At 39.8% G+C, this 19,185-nt stretch overlaps 1 protein-coding gene across 1 annotated transcript in view; it reads left to right on the top strand.

Annotated features, from left to right (window-relative positions):
- SPATA5 (spermatogenesis associated 5) overlaps nt 1–19,185 on the top strand; it is a 160,557-nt gene that overhangs the window by 43,131 nt on the left and 98,241 nt on the right. The window contains exon 13 of the mRNA XM_031061994.1: nt 4,655–4,781. Within this exon, the coding sequence (XP_030917854.1) occupies nt 4,655–4,781 (127 nt within the window). The remainder of the gene's footprint in view (nt 1–4,654; nt 4,782–19,185) is intronic.

A 19,185-nucleotide genomic window follows, 5' to 3' on the forward strand; every position in this document is an offset into this window, starting at 1 on the left:
CTGTATTTCAGGAACCTTTTACCTCTGTGGTTCACAGAGAGGTGGAGAGTCCTGCCAGCAGGGTCTATTTCAACCTGTTCACATTTTCTTGATCCCGAGCGTTTTGTCATGTCAATGAGTTTTACATTTGTTTTGATAGGAAATTATTTCCAGAGGTTTCAGTGAAAGGGTTATTTGAGATGATACCACATCCACAAGTATTTTGAAAACCTATAAATTTTGATTGTGATTGCGATTCTTTTGTTTGAGGGAGAAAAATAATAAAGCCAGGTTTTATCCATGTGTAAATCTTGCCTGATGGGATGCTTTGGAAGAGAAGGTGGGCTGGACTCTCTTTTCACAAAACCTGCATTATAGATTTCAGCTATGTGGGGATTAATCCATCTGCAGTAATTTATCCTGAATACTTCTCCTGACGCCAGTCTCTGACCTCACAGCTCTGCCTCAGGTAGGGTCAGCTGTGCAGGAGTGGGGTCCTCCCAGACTTCCTCCTGCTTTTGTACCCTCACAGTTGCTGTGATGTTAACAGCTCTCAAAATGTTACTGTGTCAAGATTTCCTGCATTTCCACATCTACAGTTTAGCAGGGTAATTAAATTAAGGTCCTGATTCTGAAGCCAAGGTGTTTTGACAAGCTTCAGTGCCATTGAAGTCAATGGCGGGATGGAGAGTCACTGGTTCTCCTTTGTGAGATTTAAGTGGTGGTGGAGAGACTTAAATGCATTTTTCGGTGAAAATGACAGCTGGTGTTGGGAAGCCAGTGAAATGAATATTTTTTCAGAAGTGCTCTAGATGGTCAGATGATGCAAATGTATGTTTGCTTTAGTTCACAGTGGTGATGCTTACCAAATTTCATCTTGGGGTGAAACCGCAGTGACTGCATTCTCAGACTGCTTTTAGTTTTCAAATATTAAAAAATCTGTTAGAAAAAGGGTGGGGGGGAGGAAAGGAAATTAAATAAGTAAAAATGTACAAAACAAGAAGTTGCTGTCAAAAAAATGCCTATAGCAGGAAGGGTAACATTTAAATGTGATTTCATACATCTGGTTATGTCTGGAAACAAAATCTTCTTGGCTTGAAGGTCTATATAAGCTAGTGAACTGTATGTACTCCATGGTGCAGTGATAGGATCAGGCTGTGGTTGCTTTTATATCCCCTGGAAGAAGTATGAGAGTAGTTTAAGGTGTACAGGGGGAAATTTCAGTGCCCACTGATACATGAATCCAGCTGGCTTGAATGGTCATTGGATATAGCCAGAGGAGATGGAAATAAAAGCTGTGGAGAGCCCTCTCCTGCTGTATTGATTTTGAAGCTGGTGCTCCTGGTCCATCAGGTCCATCAGTCAAAGGCAGAATTAATTCAGATTAATTGTGAGTCTTTGTAAACTGTAGAATACATGGTTTATTCTGCCAAAATGTGTATTGGGAATGCCTTTAGCCAAAGTAAAATACCAAGAACAGGTTTGTCTTTCATATTCAGTGCGGATAATCTTACCTGACAGGCTTCAGGAGTCTTCTCTGGTGGTCAAGCTGAGTGCCTGTGCAGGAGTGCACATGCTGTGTCTGAGACTGGTGGGACACTTGCAGGATTAGCTGGAATACCACATAGAGGAGGATTTCTGTCTCTAACTGCTGTGATGACCTTCTCTACTTTTAAAAACTTCATTGAGGATTGTAAATAAAGTGCAGTTGGCAAAAAATTAAAACAACACATAGCCTAATGTATTTCATTAGGGCAGCACCAGCAACTCTCAGGCAGGCTCCTCTTTGCTCACACATTTTTTATTTCAGAGGTATTTCTGGTTGGGGCACAGCTCCTGGTGCACAGAGCCATGCACACACATGGCCCTGCGTGGATTATTGAGGGGCTTAGTTCTGGCTGCCTGGATTTGCAGGCAGGGTGTTGACAGGAAATGAGTTTGTACCAGGACGTGCCTTTGGAGGACCATTTCCAGGCAGTTGTGAGGATGACATCAACATGTGGAGGTCAGCTGGAGGCAGGGGAGGGGGGCCAAGGCAGCCCCTTGGCTGGAGGTTGGTTTTGGCAGTGCCTCCGTGGGACTGGAGGGTTAATCATGGTTTGTTTCTCTGGCTGCTGTTTGCGTCCAAACTCCGGGCAGCCTTAATGAACGTTGCCTGTGTTCATTTGGAAGCCTGCTGGGAAAGCATGGGAAAATGGAAAATCGCATCCTTGCCTGTCACCCCTGGACAGCACCGGAGCTCTCGGAGCTCACCGTGGCTCTGAGGCAGCTCCCAGCAGCTGGGGAAGAGATCTCTCCCTGTGCCTGCCTGGGATTTTTATAGGGTGTTCTGTTCAGCCAAAAGCTAATTTATTGTAGGCCGTGCTAAAATGGTGGGATAGCTTAGTGAACTCTTGACATCAGAAATCCGTGGTGTCATAGGAACTGGGCACTTCTTCACTTCATACTGATTTTGTTATTGATATTTTTTGCATGCATGGACCTTAAAATTATTTAATTCACTTTTAAGTGATAATAATAAATCCCCTAATAATGTCCTAGAAGCCCTGCTATTGTTAGAGCTGTGTTATGCCATGAGTGATTGCCTAACTGCAGTTTTCTGATGATGCCCTAATTGCATGGAAGTCTTTGCAAAGTGCATTTCCCTGTGGGGATTTTCCTTAGAATAAACACTTCTTTAATGTGTTGTGGGTTTTGGTGGTTTTTTTTTGGTTTTTTTTTTTTAGTTAGAAGCTTGTAAGGGAAATGTTTATATTGGGGAAAGATGTAATATCCGTTCTAGCCACCTCTCTCTAAAACTAAATTTTTCTTTCTTTTTTTTTAAGGAAACAAAGAAAAGTTTAGCATCTCCTCCAAAGTCTTCTAGCTTCAGATCATCTCAAATAACATTTTTGTCCCAGTTTTACAATTATTTTCACTTTTGCTCAGCATTTTCTTTTGCTCAGTCCATTGGGTATAAAGTGGAGTAAAATTGAAACTCGTGCAAGATGGGAGGCCTGGATCCCTACTGAGACTAGCTAATGTTACAAAGTTGATTTTAATTTCCTTTAAGCTGTGTGTCTTTCCAAAAGCATTTGCTATCCATGTCCAACACCTGAAGTGTTTTATCACACTCAGCCCCTCTATAAGTCAGTGGGACTCTGACCCATGGGTACATTAGAAATACTCAAATATGGCTGGGGAATTTCCAGTGTGGCTGCAGAAACTCCAGAATCTGACAACCAGGTAACCCAAGTCCCTTCTCTAATATTTCTTAGCAACCTAAATGTTTTACTCTTTTAGCCAACATTTATTATAGCTCCTTTAAGATGTTTTCCAGACTGGGTGTGATAAGTTCACTGTTGTGCTCTGGAAAATTGCAGAACTGGTTGTAGGATGGGAAAGTTAGGGGATTTATTTGAAGCTGTACAACAGTGATGGAGCCATTACTGTTGCTTTGGCTCTGGGACATCACTGTGGTGGCAGTGCTGCAGCAATATATGTGTGTAATAACTGTACAACTGTATTTGTGCACTCTCTGTCTGGAAATAATTGAAGCACTTACATTTTAGTATATTTACTATTTTTATTTCTTGGAAAATGAAAACATCAGGATGATTGTATGGCACTTCTGTGTGTGTAGGTACATGTTTATCTGTATAAGCCTTAAATAGAACTTTTGGTAAAGGACTTTCAAAAAATTTGACATTAAAAAATTATCTTGATCCTGGTCTTGTTTTAAGTATCAGACTTCTTTTTGCTTCTTAGTTTATAGGGATCCAGAAGAACTTGAGAGATTAATTTTTTTTTAAATTGTATTGAAAAGAGCCTATTTAAGGGTAGAGAAGTAAAACCTTCCCCTGTGCAGCAGAAGAGGGAATAGCCCTGGAAGAGCAGTCCCATTGGTGAAAGATGATGGAGGTGTGTGCCTGCCATCCACAGGGGAAGGTTCTGTGGAAAACAGTGAGGTTTTGGTGTGTGCCAAGAGAAGGATTCCCAGTTTCTGGCAAAGGAGGATAAAACTCACATTTTTGGTACAATCTCCAGCTGCTGTCCCTAGCCTCCTTCAGTTTCCCTGCCTCTTCTCAGCAGAGGGAATACTTTATGGATGTCTGCTTAGGTTTTTCACATATTGGTGATTTTAAAACTGGAGTTTTCAGGTTTTTTAGCGTTGGGTTTTTTCCCTGGTATCTGGAAAACAGAGTTAAAGGACTGACAATGCAATTATGAGGCAGTTGGTCAACACTCAATTTATTCTCACATGATGGAGAGAATATAAAAACATAGAGCAACTCTGCAAAACACATAACTGCCTCATTTTTTATACTGCATAGGGTGGTGTAAGCTCTCACTTGGATGATGCTAAAAATAAAGGTTTCTTTGACTAGTAAAGAAGTGGCTTGAATTCAGTTTTCTTAAAAATATTTATTCCAGATACCCACATTGTGCTAAGTTCTTTACAACCTTCATAGCAGGGCAATAAGTAAAAAAAAAAAACCAACCCAAATCTTGGTTGCTTTGCTGAATACCAAGAAAACCTATGGAACTCAAACTCTCTGATTTGGTTTTGCTCACTTCTTATCACTGATGGCATTTCAGAGGGTGAAGGCAAAAATAAATACTGTATCTTTTCCTTTCTCCTATTTCTAGGAAGGCAAAGATAATGCTTTGACTTTTTATTTTTTCTGTAAATCAGCTCTTCAGGTGCTGGCAATGTAGCAGACCGTGTCTTGGCTCAGTTGCTGACAGAAATGGATGGGATAGAACAGCTGAAGGACGTGACAATCCTGGCAGCTACGAACAGACCGGACATGATAGACAAGGTACAAATCGATGCACTGTTTATATACTATTCCTCTTGAAAAGACCAGATTTTGGTATAGTTCCATCCTCTTACTCTCCAAACTGCTGTCTGATCAACTTAATGATGAAGAGTAGAAGTTTGGAAATGAAGACAAGGCAGAGCAATGGTTCATGTTCCTCACTTTTTTTCCCCCTCTCTACAGAATTTTTAACAGAAAAAAAAAGTTTTATGGTAGCCTTAAATATCTGTTTCCTAGAAGAAGCTTTCCTTAAGCCAAGCTCATTGAACTACTGCAGCAACATTTCTGTCAAACTCCTGCTGTGGTTTTTGCTTCTGTTGTGTTTGTTTATGCAGGAGTTTGCTGGAGTTTGTTGGTTTCATTAGTTACTTCCTTTCAAGGATTAAGTGTCTCAGCAATTCAGTTACCAACTGTAAACAGGGAAATTTCTCCTGAATTCCCACGGCAGCTCTGCTGGTGTGACGAGAACATTTCAAGTTCGTAAAATCTGGAGGGTTGTAACACTCACTGCAGAAAGCATCCAAGCACAAACCCAACCCAGCAGCCCTCTAGAGAATCCACTTTAAAACAGTTTACCACTGTGGTGTCTTCTCACAGCTAAGTGTAGTAGATGGATCAGTCTGAAGTGATTTCCTTTAAGATATGATTTGTAGTGTTGGTAAGATTCTTTATTCCACAGCTTTTCGCCTTCACAACATTATTGAATTTGATGACACGTTAATGAATTAAGTTTATCTTTTTTAGAGTTTCTTATAAGTTTCTTAAATCTCATATTCTAAGCTGGTTTTGGAATAGTCTTTTCTGTTTTTCTTGGAGCATTCGGACTTGAAATACATGTGAAATGTATATGTTTAAGATATGGTTTGTATGCACATGAAGTCTTGAGAAACAACTTGCATTTTGGCTGCAGAACACAGCCTCTTCCCTTCTGAACTGAAGGAAGCCACACAGCTGATGAAGACCTGACAAAGGCTTCCTCAGAGTTTACTTGTACATTTAGCTGTGAACCTGCCATGGCAAAGCAGAGCTAGCAAAGAGTTTTCAGTAAAAGGTAATAAAACTCATCAGTGAAAAGTGTGCTTGTGCAAGATTGCAACTTTCAAGATTTCACTTTTGTCAAATTGATTTGTGTAGGCACATAGTTTGTGGTAATTGGGGTGGGGCTGTGGCTGAGCCTCATTCCCAATGGGCTACAGCTGTGCAGGACAGGTGAGCAGCATTGAAGGGAAGGAGTGCCCGGGGCACTGCCCAACCACCAAAGGGAACAGAGGGCACACAGGTGCAGTGCATCAGTGTGAGGGGATAAGAGGCTGGGCTGAAGAACAAGAAGAGCAGATGCCTGCAGCCTTCTGAAGTGGTGTGGTGTTACTCTGTGTGGGCTGAAGCCTTCTGATGCTCTATGGTGACACTCTGTGTATTGTGGCCATCTCAGCTGTGATGTATGCTGTGACAGGTTTGGAGTTTTTTTGTTAAGTGTCTTTTGGGGTAAGACTAAGCTGAATTTGAAAACATTCTGGTTGTTGAATGGCTGGGAAATTTCTTTTGGTGTCAGTTCAACATTCTACTGTGTTGTCTCCATTACCACCTGGAAGTTGAGTTCTGTGTCATTCTCCCTTTTGCTGGATTTCTCCTGGGCACATGGTGAACACTGGTTTCTCATATATTAGGTTTTATTTGAAATACTGACAATATTGGAACAGAACTACCATGAGTTAAGGGTGCCACCCTGCAACACAGAGGACTTTAGGATAGAACCTAAGTTACTATGTATTGAACCTACATCAGTCCAGATGTAAATCCAGACCTCTTAGCCTGGGAATTAAAGTTTTCATTTGGATATGATGCATAAAAATGTATTGTATTCTGTACATATGAATTTTATGGGAATAGTGACCTTTTAAGAATGAACAACACAGTTCTGTTATCCAGACTAGACAGGCTGTACCATCCCACCGTCTTCTCCTGGATCCGTGCAATATTTGCAGTGCACAAGTTGTACTTTTTCCCTTCCCTGGAAGAAAGAAGATGATACCAGAAAGCATTTGTACTTCACTAATGGGAAATCTTTCAGTAGGGGTTTTAGTTTACTCTGTAATTGGTGATCCCTTTGAGAAGGTAAGAATTTGTTAAATTAATATTTTACATGGAAATAGTTATGTATGTCAAAAAGTGAATGTCCTGTTTGCATAGGTAGGTATGGTGATTATATAGTAATTTTTGAGGGTATGACTTTTACATATGGTATTAAAGTGCAATGCAGTTTCTGTTCTCTACTTCCAAGGGCTGGGAAAATGTCTGCAATGCTTTTTTTGTGATTATTCTTCAGTTTTCAAATCAAGAAATGCTTGAGGAATGTGTGTTTCTAAGGTTTCTATGCCTGCAAAATTGGTAACAATCCATCCAGCGTTTTAATTTATGTGCCTCCTGCTTAACTGACAATGATGTGATGATTAATCTCCTGTAATTTGCAAACAGCACGTGGGGATATCAAATGTAAGGGTATTCCCCAGAGCCTAGTGCAGACTTCATTATCCCTGCAAACACTACAGTGCATTGCTTTTGGAGGGTGAATAGATTTGAGTCAGACTTTATACAAAGTTATGTGTAATGGGAAACTTGTTTGGGCTTGTCACGGATGCCTATTAATAACTTATTTCTCTAAAATGTCATGATTGTATTGAAATAATACTGCATCCTAAAGTTGTGTCTCATGTTTGTGTCTCAGCTGCTTTGCATCTCATTCATGTGATGCTGGGAAGACTTTGGAATAGTTTCTATTTTCTGTAAGAATACAAACCCAGCACGCACTGTTTTCAGCCATGTATGGTACAGAAAGTGATTTCTCTTGGAAGGGAAATATTCTGGAACAAGATGTTCTGAACATTCTTTGAAAGTGATACAGAAACAAAACACTCTGAGTCAGTAATAATAGTAAAATCTTTCCTTTTCTTCTTCATTCTATAAGCAGAATTGATGAGCAATAACTGGAAAAACTGCCTTTTGGTTTTGGTGACTTACCCACTCAGGAGTGATTTTTCATGCCTAAAATATGTAGCAGTAACTTTATGGAGCTACTTATGATTCAAAGCCTGTTTGTATTTTCCTATGCATCAGTTGTCCTAATGAGAGATCACTCATCCCCACATAAAATTTTTTGAACCCTGTGTATAAATTGCTCAGCTTGAAGTGAAATGTTCTGTCCAGACATACATGTGAACAAGTTTTCAGGTGTGGTGTGACAGATTTCCATGGCAGAAAACCTATACCCACTCATCAGGATTTGTGTGCCCTGTTTTTCCTTTTCTCAGTGGAACCTGTGGACCTTTTTTTTTAGTGCTGGGCTTACTTCTGGTGTAAAAAGGGTGAATTGTTATCATTACCTACCCATGCAGATATCTTTTTTCCCCCCCTCTTAAACAGCGTTTCAAACTCCATTAGCAAGGGTACATAGGGAAAAAAGGGAGACTGTCAAATCCCCAGGGACCTCGGTGAATGTTTTAGCACAGGAAGCAATATGCACGTTGGTTTTCCCTCCTGCTGGGTCACATTTGAATGTCAAACACTTTAGCTGTGATGTAAAACACGAGGTGAGGCACTGAGTGAAGGGATGGCCCGTGGTACAGGGTGACATCCTGGTGCTCCTGACAGCTTCACTTCTCCTTATCTTGGGGTGCAGAAAAGAGTATCCTGAAATATGCTATGTGCAGAAGAATGACAGGATGTGATAGGACAAATGAAGATTAATGGGAGGCTGTGCTGTCAGCATTGCCCATTGTCTCCAGATTGATGATGGTCTGGATTTTGTCTGCACTCATGGGCTTCAGTGTAGTTGAAACTGGAAGCTGTCCTGGTACCAGAATACTGAAGAGCTGAACCTTTGCAAATGCTTTGTTAGCACAGGAGGGCAGTGCTCGGCTCCCTGTTTCCAACCATCCTGCTTATTGCTATAAAAACATGTATTTTGCATATTGTGCCGGTGCAGGGGATTTTTCCTGCCTCCTTTTGCATGTTTATTTTGCTTTTAAAAAACTTCCTGCTCCCTAGCCTTCCTCCTTACTTTTTTCCTCTTCCATCACCTGCAAGTTTTGCTGCTCCTTATATAAGCTTTGTTGACTTCATTCTATTAAAGTGTCTTTGAAATTCGCTTATTTTGTTTAAGAGTCATGTGAATAACACTGAATTTTCTGTTCTGGTTGCATTAACAAAATAAAACAGAGCTGCAGCTGATATTCTTCCTAGCAACTGCCAAGCATGAGGAAAGGGAATAAAACTCCCTTCCCTCATGCTTCAGTTGGATTTGAAGGAGTCTTCTGGGCAGAGAAATCAAGCAAAGATTTATCAAACTGGTCTGCCCCTCAAAAAGCTGATTGCTATGTAGTTATGGGACAATCTTAATTTAAAATGACTTGTTTTGATGATAAGAAAAAATGCATGATAGAACCATTTGGCAGAATCAGTAAAGAAATTATAATTTCTTGCCTGCAGCAAAAGTGAATAATCTTTCCTCTTTAAAAACATCAAAGTTCACTTATTCTGAAGGCTCATGGAAGAAATTCAAATATTTAAGTTTGCAGTTTTACAGGTTGAAAGGAATAGGAAAGTATCTTGCACATTTATTCCTTATTGTCTGGAAATGTGTATGTGCCGTTACAAAGCAGGTGATGCAGTGGCACAATCTTACTCCAGTACCACATCACGTATTCTCCTGTTTACATATCTGCCTGTTTGTGGTTTCTGTTTTGCCCAGATACATCTCACTAAAGGTTATTCCTGTGTTACGACTCTGACTTGGTAGGATTTCAGTTTTCCCAAGTGTTGTATAGGACTGTAGAGTTAGAAGGCACATAATCCATCATGTGTCTTGCAGGGGTAGGGAATGAGCAGAGGGAGGAAAGGGGGATAAGTCTCTTGCTGCCATTTCTCAGCAGTGAAGATTTCATTCAGACTTGGAGGACAGGAGACCCAAGATTGGGTGCTTTTTAGAAGGAAATGGTGCAGGAACATTTAACTTTCCCACCTCTTGTGTTCTTGCGATGCAGTATTTCGGAATAGGAATTGAAGTATGGGAATGCAATCACCACATCTTTTCACACTGCTGAACCTTTAATTATTATTTTACTTTAAATGCTGAAATGCCTCTCTGCTTGTCAAAGGACACTCCTCATAGTCTTCTAAAACCCTGGGATTAAAAACAGTGAGATTTTGTGGGTCTCCTTTTCAGTCAGCCAGCACCTAGAGCATTTACGTCATCTTGTCCAGGTGCAAGTATGACTCTTTGAAATTACAGAAGATGTGGGATTTCTTTTGAAGACAAGATTGTTCTGGAGCATATAATAAATTTTCAGAAAATGAAGCTTTAGGGAAAAATGATATCAAACTACATGACATTGAAAAGAGGTTCAGATATTCTAAAATACTTCCACAATTTTGGCACCATCACATTTTCCATCAATTGGTTTTCTCTGGTATGTGTTTGAGTTTTTCCTCTTAATTTTCATAAACTTGCAACTCTGACTGGGACAAAGAGGTGCTCTGGAAAGTTTTTTAGAGGTTCAACTTTCCCTTTATTAATATTAGATCTTAACACTTTAGGGTGATTTGAAGCTTATTACCTTTACTTAAAAAAAAAAAAAAAGGAGCAAAAGAGTGAAATTATTGGGAAGTTTTCACATTTTTTTTCACCTGCTATACTGAAATGGCTGAATCGATACAGTTGATGAGCAGTGTTGTTTACTGGCTGAGACCTCCAGATTTTGAGGCTGGTTTACATAGAGAATCCATGGTTTCTAAAGATCCTGACCACTCTTAGTGTGCCGAGGTAGTTTTGGAGTTCATATATATATATTTGTATCTCTTTAAGTCAAGAGCTAGGTTTTAAGATTCACCTGAATCTCCCTGTCTCCCTTCCCCTCCTCCTCCTTCCTCACAGATGAAAACTTTGTTTTCTCATGAGCACAGCAAATAAAATATTTCCAGGTGTGCAAAAGTGGTTTTTGTTTCCAACTATTCGATTGTCAGAGTGCGGAGGGCTGAGTAGTAAATCAGCCTTAAGGCTGCTATGGTTTTAAAAACAAAATCTTAGTGGTGACAGCTGAAGAGCACAGTGACTTTTTCACTCAAGATTTATTACTTGCCTGAAAAGAAAGGTTGGAGGGAAAACTTGTTGGTCTGCATATTTTCTCCTTTAGCTGATATACTATAGGGCCAGGACAAGTTGGCTTTATTTTGTCTGTGAAAACATACATTTAGACAATATATGTAAAAATATAATAGTTTTACTTCAAATAGAACAGAAGAGTCAATTCACCCTTCTCTTGTTGTTTATAGTGGAGAGCATTCCTTGCATCAGCTCAGTCGTGTGTTTTAGCATCACTTATACTTTTATAAACTTCCCTGCAGCACATGCCAGAACATTTACTTCAAGGTATCAATGTGTATTTATTTCATTCCAGAGATGGAAAGGTAAAGGCCATGAGCCAAAGTTTGTTCTTACTCGGACCTCCTGCCTGGAGGTCACAGAGTCCGGCTGCGGTACACAGAGTGCTAGCCAGCCTCTGGACACAGTGGGAACTTGGAAAGGCTCTTGGATTCATGTCTGTTGTGTAAATGCTGTCCTGGTTCAATGAGTCTATAACTGTGATAGCAGGTGTGGTTTTGGAGGTTTGTGGTTTTTTGTTGTGTTACTTTTGTTTATCTTTTTTTTTAACAGTGACATGGAAATTATGCTGTATTTCTAAGATAACATGGGAACATCTGGGGTTAAAATGAATAATACCTCTAAAAATGAAGGGCATGTAAGCAGTACACATAGAGTGGGTATAAATTCATCAGTGTTGGGTTAGGTCAAGTCTATTCTTCGTGTAGGTTTAGTGACAAAGCAGAAAACTTTCTCTAGAGAAGTAACACTGATTTTATGACTAAGTGTAATGTACCTGTACAGCAAAGTACAGAGAAGCAAAGTGCAGCAAGGCACTATGTCACTATATTCCATAGTCAGTGTGCTGGATGGCATGAGTCTTGGTTATACTTAATTAGCTTCATTAGGGTGGTGATAGCAGTTAAAGGAGAGATATTCCAAACAGCCTTGGGTTTTAAATATTTACAGGAGTGACGCTGGGAGGAATGTAAGTGTAACACTGAGAGCTGCAGACGCTCGAGGAGGGGCTGCAGTTAGGGTATTTGGGCTGTAGCCACAGAGACATTTAGAGCTTGCTTTGCACTTGGTCTTCTGCCCAGCTTTCCTCTTTGTGGATGCAAAATGCACAGTGTTTGTCCAGCTTTTTGTGTATGCTATATTAAAATAGCATTATAAGGATGTTGTGTTTGTCAAGCGCTCATGAGTTAAGAACTGGCTACAATCTTCATTCATTCAGTGTGTGCATCGTAGTGCAGGCTCTGTTTACGTTAATTAAAGATGTGTGCATTGTGCATGATTAATTAAATTGCATTCCTTTAGAAAATTATTTTTGCAAGTCATTATGATTGCCTCTACTTTAATTACCTTAATACTCACATTTCCTTGCTTTTGAGGGTTCTGATTAACACTGTTTAAAATCAGATGAACCATTGCTAGTTTCTGGGGGAGAATTATCAGGTTTCATTGTTTTGTGTCATACTGAGATCTTTGTGGTTATTGGCAGTGCAGGACCCTCTGGGTCTGCCACAAAAAACTTGTTTATTTGAAATGTGTGATAAATTGACAACATTAAGCTCTTTTGCTTAATGCTTTGCTGATTTTATTTTTGGTGGTGTCTGCTGTACAAGAATGGGACTTTTGCCTGTTATCCAGGATGTTTTCTGACAACAAAAGAATGCTTTTGCCCCACTATCCAGACTGTTGAATTTCAATGTGTTTTCTCTTAATATCAGACTTTTTGTTCTGGTGTCTTCTTTCTCCTTTTGCTTGACTGTATTCAAACAACTCCCCGCAGTCATTTTGGGAGCCTAAATCCAGTATGGGCTGCAGACTCCTTGAGCCTTGGTAGGATCAGTCTTTGAGTGGGCAAAAGTTGGAAAAGGTATCTACAAAATGTCAAGAAGCCTTACAAAGCCTTTTCAAATTGAGATGTTTCAAGTCCTCTCTAATGTGGTCAGGTCTCAAGACCTCTCTCCAAAGGTTAGGGTGAAAGAGTTTTATTTTTTATTAATTTTTTAAGAACTGTAAATAAAGCGACATTTTTCCTGGTCTCCTTCTCATGCAACAGCTGAAATGTTTTGACTGGAGCATTAGAAAACAAATCAGTCTAAGGCAGCCAGCCAGCTTGGAAAGGACAAGAAGGTCAAAGCTCGGGATAGCATAAGCTACTAAATAGATTATTTTATAATATAAAATGTTGAGTGACTTCTATATTAACTGTTGATAGTTATCTTTCCCCTAATAGGGTAGGGAGCTGTTCCAGTAAAAAGGGTGAAATAGGAGGCCTGGCTTTGTACAGGTCACTGGTTTGGTGTCAGTCAGAACCAAGGGCAGCTTGGGAGGATGAGGTGGCCAGCACACAGTGCCACTATTTGGTTGCACGCTTAAAGATTGTGAACTTTTCACTTTTCATTTTAGGTTTAGGAAACCTCTGAACCTCAGAGCTTTATAATGGGCAAGCTGAAATACAGTCAAGCTCTTTACATCAGTAAAAGACTCTAAAGAACAGCTGAATTTAGGGATTAGGTGCTATGCACTTGTTTCTCAGTAAGGATTTTAGTAATCTTTTATTTAATGTTCTTCATGGATGTTAGATGCCATCATTAATCCTTTCAGTTGGTTAGAACCATTTCTTTGTGAAATTTCTGTGGGGAGAAGGAAAAACAGGAGATCACAATCAAAATTTCCAAGAGCTGGTTTTTAGAAAATTTTTATTGTGTTAGAGGAGATCCAGCTTTAAATTCTATTTGCTCCATCCGTGATGAAAGCTGGATGTCTTGCACATGTGCTGCACATAGTTTCAGGGATGAATGGAAACACCATTCCTGTGCAGTATATATAACACTGAAAGACAATAGGTTTGTTCAGGAAAGACAGCTTCTTTCTCTAACAACTTAGTTCAATTCTTAAAGCTGAATGTGATAGTGTAATAATGTAGCGCAGGAGGAAAGGGAGCAATCTGGAGGTGACTGATTAATAATGTATCATTTCATAAGGTGTGTGGAAGGATTGATGTGCCCTGAAGTGCAGAGCTAGGGCTCTCCCTGTCCATGTGAGATGTTAACATCTGCTGTAAACAGTGCTAACTTGGTGAATGACTGCTAGAACACTAGGTACCTCAAGGTTGGATCAGATATGCATAATAACAAAATTTTGGGTGTGTTTTAGGGTCTGTGTGGTTCGATGTATGGGCAACTGTAAAAGTTAGCTCAGACTCAGGACAATTTGTGATTTTTTTTGGGATAACCTAGAAAAACATGTAAATGACAAGCTGATTGAGAGCAAAGGGTCTGAAAGTTTAATGGGTATTTTGATTGAGCAGTGCCAGGTGGGACTCAGCAGTTCTGGGAATCTGAAGTGACTGCTTCTTTTGGGGGTTATATATGACATATTCTTACCTAGCTGAGGAATTCAATTAAAGAGGGTGTAGTCACTTCTTCCTTTGTTTTAAATGTATGTGTATTCCCTCCATGGCAAGTGAAGTTTTGTGCTACAGAGAAGCATAAACCAAGTATTTGTGCTTTGAACGCGCTTTAAAGCAATACTTTGATTGCTGTCTACAGCATCTTCTTGAAGTACTCTTCCCAGTCAGGCACTGGAAAAGATAATTTTGGGAACTGCCCTTTTTAGGGGGGTTTTGATCATGTGATCTTGTTCCATGCAGAATGAGAGGAGAGTCAGCTATTCCTAATCAGAAACTGGTTTATGCCTTTGATCATCCTTGCTGCCCTCCTCTGAACCTCTTCCAGATCTATTACATCCTTTTGGAGAGAAGGGGACCAAGGTGCAACATGGGTTTGTGTGGTGCACAATGATGTTTTCTGGTCTGATCTTTACCCTTTTATTAGCAGTCCTGAATTTTTAATGCCAGAATTACTTTTTTGACTGCTACCAAGAGCCAAACTAGAGTTTTCATCACTGTCTATTAAGATGAGAAGTGGTAATGATTCATCTCATGGCTCATCTGTCTATTTATGAAGAGAATGTTGAATTTCCCATGTTTGGTGTTTTGCCTTTACTGATATTGAACGTTATCCAATTGCTGTCTCCTGAGAGTCTTGGACGGTTCTTTACCATCAGTCTTCATCCCTGTTTCTTTGAATAACTCTATCATTAGAAATTATGGCTCCTATATGATGTAATTTCTCTGGTATTAAACCTCATAAAGGAGGTGTAAATTTTATACAGGAAAAATAGATGGAGATGAAGGGGTCTGTACTGTGTGGCAATAGAGAGGTAACAGGAAAGGCCTCTCCCCTGCCAGTGCATGCTGTTATCTGCAGGCAGATCCTGACAAGCACAGTTGGACTCTTACTGAAAACAGAGAAACAGAGGAATGAGAGATAAAGCATCACACAATGTAACGAACTTGGGGGAATTTGTATTCCTTTGCACTGTTGTGTATTGGTTCTGAAAAGGAAAGTGAGAAGAACGAGAAGCCTGGCACTGGTTTTGGTGCACGTTTGGGTACAAAATGAGCAAGCAGAAGCAAAGCAAAAATTAAAAAAAAAACCAGAATGATCATTCTAAAAGAAGTTTGTCTCTGTATAACAGCGTACATGGAGAGAGCCTAAACATGTACATGTGTGGAGAGCCTAAACCTGCCTATCTGTTTATAAAGAGGAGAACAGTGAAACAGGCAGTCCTTGAGGTTTACTAGGTGATAGGGGAAAAAAGCAATCTGTAAGGAGAGCTGTGTCTTTACAGTAGGCAGCAATGCACAGGAAAAGTACTGAGTGCCAGCCCCCCCATTCTGGGGGAATGCACTCCTGAGAGTGGCGCAGAAAATGGAGGGATCACAGCATTGGTTCTTGCAGACAAGAGTGAGTCCTCTTCAGACTGCAGAGATCTTAGCTGTGCTTCAGAAGTTGTTTTTCTTAGTGGTGAATGCTTTCTGCAGAAGTCACTGAGCGAGGAGAGGCAGCATTAGCCAGTTTGCAGGGCAAGTCTTATTCCATTACTTAACAGGGAGGCACGTGAGCTATGTAAGCAGGAACACACGCCAGGGTGTGTGTGTTCATCAGTCAGCATGTGGGGTGTGTGTAATTGGCAAACACACACCTTGGAACATGTTCCTGCACCTATAAAATGGCCATTTATTTTAGTTTTATTAAGGAATGTAAATACCCTCTGCTAGCTTACAAAATTCTCTTTTTTACATATATAAAATCGAAACACTGTTCTTTCATGCATTTAATGCTGAAGTCTGTTAAAGTCTTTAAATACCTGTTTTAGTGCTTAAGTACTATGATCTGATATCTGAGCTTCTCTGTTGTCTCCATGCACTAAACAATTCCATTTGAGTGGGTGTGAGGAAATGTAACTTGACTTCATCCTAGATTTCACTGTTGATTCCTATTCCTTGTGCTCCTCTGAGCTTCCCCACCTGTACTTAGAAGCAATATATTTCCATGGGGAGCTGCAGTACAAACCTTATTCTTCACCCAGAAGGATTGGCTTCAGAGGATATCACTCTTGATGATGGTTTGATTCTGGGTATCAGCGGGGTAGGATTTTATTGTGTTGCTTCAACTGTCTGCCTGCTCTCCAGATAAAAGTGTTGTCAAGGGGTGGAAGAGTGCAACAAGTCCGTGACATGGAAATAGGCTATGCTTGAATCAGTGACATGGAAATAGGCTGCAGCTCCTTGCTGCAGTTCTGGCAGTTTACTGCCTATAGAAGACTGACACCTTCTTATTGAAGGTCTCTGTCTCCTCTGTGCATCGTGAGCAAGAGTGATGGAAACAAAGTGGAAGAGCTGTAATTGCTGTAGGCACTGTAATTGAGGCATTAGGTGCAGTTCTGTCACTGCTTCTGCAGAAATTGCTGATTAACATTCACAGAGCTCAAAAGTCTTCCCTCTGTGCGACCCCACTGTGTGTGAAAGGATTTCAGAATTATGGCTGAAGGGGAAGTCTTGTGTTTTCTCCTTTTTGGGTTACTTTTTTTTTTTTTTTAGTTACTTTCCAGCAAAGAGAGCAGGGAAAGGAGAGAAGCCACCACTGAAGGCTCTAGGTCATGTGCAAGATTTGTACAAGACCATTTACTGGCTTTGTAGATAATAGGACTCTGTCCTGCCTTTGTTTTTCATGTGAAAACAGAGTCTGTTTTACAGGAGATGCCACATCACAAATAAAGAAACTGTTTAAGCAGACACATTTCCACAACAAAGGCATATTTTGACGTCATCTGCCAGCAATGCTGTGACAGAACATAAATAATGTGGGCTCTTAGAAAAGGAAAAACATTAATTGGAACCATTAACCTTCTGAGACAGTGAAGACATTTGGAAAGAAATTATTTTAATTAGTACTGTTCTAAGAGAAAAAAAGTTGTGGTTTGATTCAGAATCTTCAGCATTTGTGTACCTGGCTTGCCACCTGAAGTTTTGGGCTCACAGAGAAATGCCAGCTCATTATTCTAATGGCAGCCTGTTTTGTTTTGGTTTTTTGTTTTTCTTCTGTGGTAGGATTTCCATGGGTTTACATTTTATTTATGTGGATCTTGCTCTCATAAAAATACTGATGCAAAAGATGTTAACCTGGAACTCCTTCATGCTCAAACAATTTTCTTTTCCTGTAAGCTGAGGATTACATTTCTTTCTGACACTGGGATCATCTAGGTATATAGCTTTACTGTAAAGCTCAGTGTGGATTTGAATGTCTGCAGAATTGGAATTATGGAAACTAGAAAAGGGTCACTGAAGTCAATATCTGATTAGGCAGAAATACACCATGCATACAAACAGGGCTGAAACAAGGCTTGTTTTGGCAATTCTGAACCCCTTGAGCTTTAACATTGTCTGTTTATATAACATATTTATATAGTATACCCAAATTATTAATATAATCACTTGTTTTTCTACTTTTCCTCATATAATAATGGAGTGAAAGAACAAAGCTTTGCTGAAGGAAAAATATTGAGAAAAAGCTTGTGGTGGGATATAGGAGTTCCCCCACCTCACCAGAGATGAGGGAGAGAGTGAAAATGAACCCAGTGCTTTCTCAGCCAGATGGTCCTGACGCCCTGGGCTGATAACTTCCTGCACATGGGCAGGCTGCACAGCCATCTTTTGTAGGTGCACCACATAAAGCTGGGTTTGCCAGGAGAAATGTTTTTGTATGGAACGTGAGAGTAAATCTTGCTGCTTCAATTTCAGCTTTGAGCAGTAGGGATGTGTCTAAATGTTGGCTTGTACTGATAAAAAACATTCTGGGTTAAAAAAAAACCACACTTCAAGTCCTGTCCTCATCCACAATGTGTTCTCTTCCAAGGAGGTGGTTGGTGTATCCACATTATTCAGCCCTTCACCAAGTATATGTTATCTTGGGGGAAATCAAACAACAAATGTCAGGGTCCTGAAGGTGAATTTGCTTTCTTTTGTGCATAGGTTTTATTGGGGTGGATGGAACAAAGACTTTTTATAATTTCGAGTATTTTTGTGGTAAAATGAGTTGTTGTGGTGTTCTCCCTTGTGGAAGAATATAAAGGTAGTCTGTTATTATTCTGTATTTTCCTTGGATTTTTTAATAGTTGCTTCAACTGTGATTCCCTATTCTGACAGGAGCAGCTGTTGCACCTGATTCTGTTTCTTACTATCGCAATGGTCCTGGGCATGACATGCTTTTGTTTCAACAGTCATTTTATTCATGCATGTGAAATGATTGAATTTTCTGTGTCTGCTAATCTGAAAATTAGCTAAAGGATGCTAAATATCTGGACACTTGGTCTAATTGTATTTCTTTAAATAAAGACACCTATTATCTCTAGTTATCGAATTTATTTGTTACTAAGAACTGGAAGAAGAAACACTGAGCATTTTGAAAGTTTTGTGCACATGTTTTTAAATTACTCTCCAGGTTCCCAAAACTTGGGATCAGCAGATGGCAGTCAAACCAAAGTTCCATCTCTTAGCTTGCACACAGATTTCCAAATCCCGTGCCTGTAGGAGAAAGTGGGAAGAGAGAATCGGTGGCAGAGCTGTGTCAGAAGAGATGTTCTTACACATCTGTAAATAGATACAGGTTTGTCAGACCTTACAAAAGAGAAGCTTTGATTTCTGTCTGTCTAAGATTTGCAGAGGCTGTTTGTTTCAGGTCATTTGACTTGGGAAGCTCTTGAATTTTATTTTTTTTTAAGCCTCTGTGGATGTTTTGAAAAAGAGCAAACTGCTGATTAGGTTGTCTCATTAGTCTTCTAGAGATGAGTCTATTTTAATATATTTTCTTATTCTACATGTGTAAGGAAAGAGCTTAGATTTTACACCTG

The sequence above is a fragment of the Geospiza fortis genome, unplaced genomic scaffold (genome assembly GCF_000277835.1).
Source record: "Geospiza fortis unplaced genomic scaffold, GeoFor_1.0 scaffold636, whole genome shotgun sequence".
NCBI lineage: Eukaryota > Metazoa > Chordata > Aves > Passeriformes > Thraupidae > Geospiza > Geospiza fortis.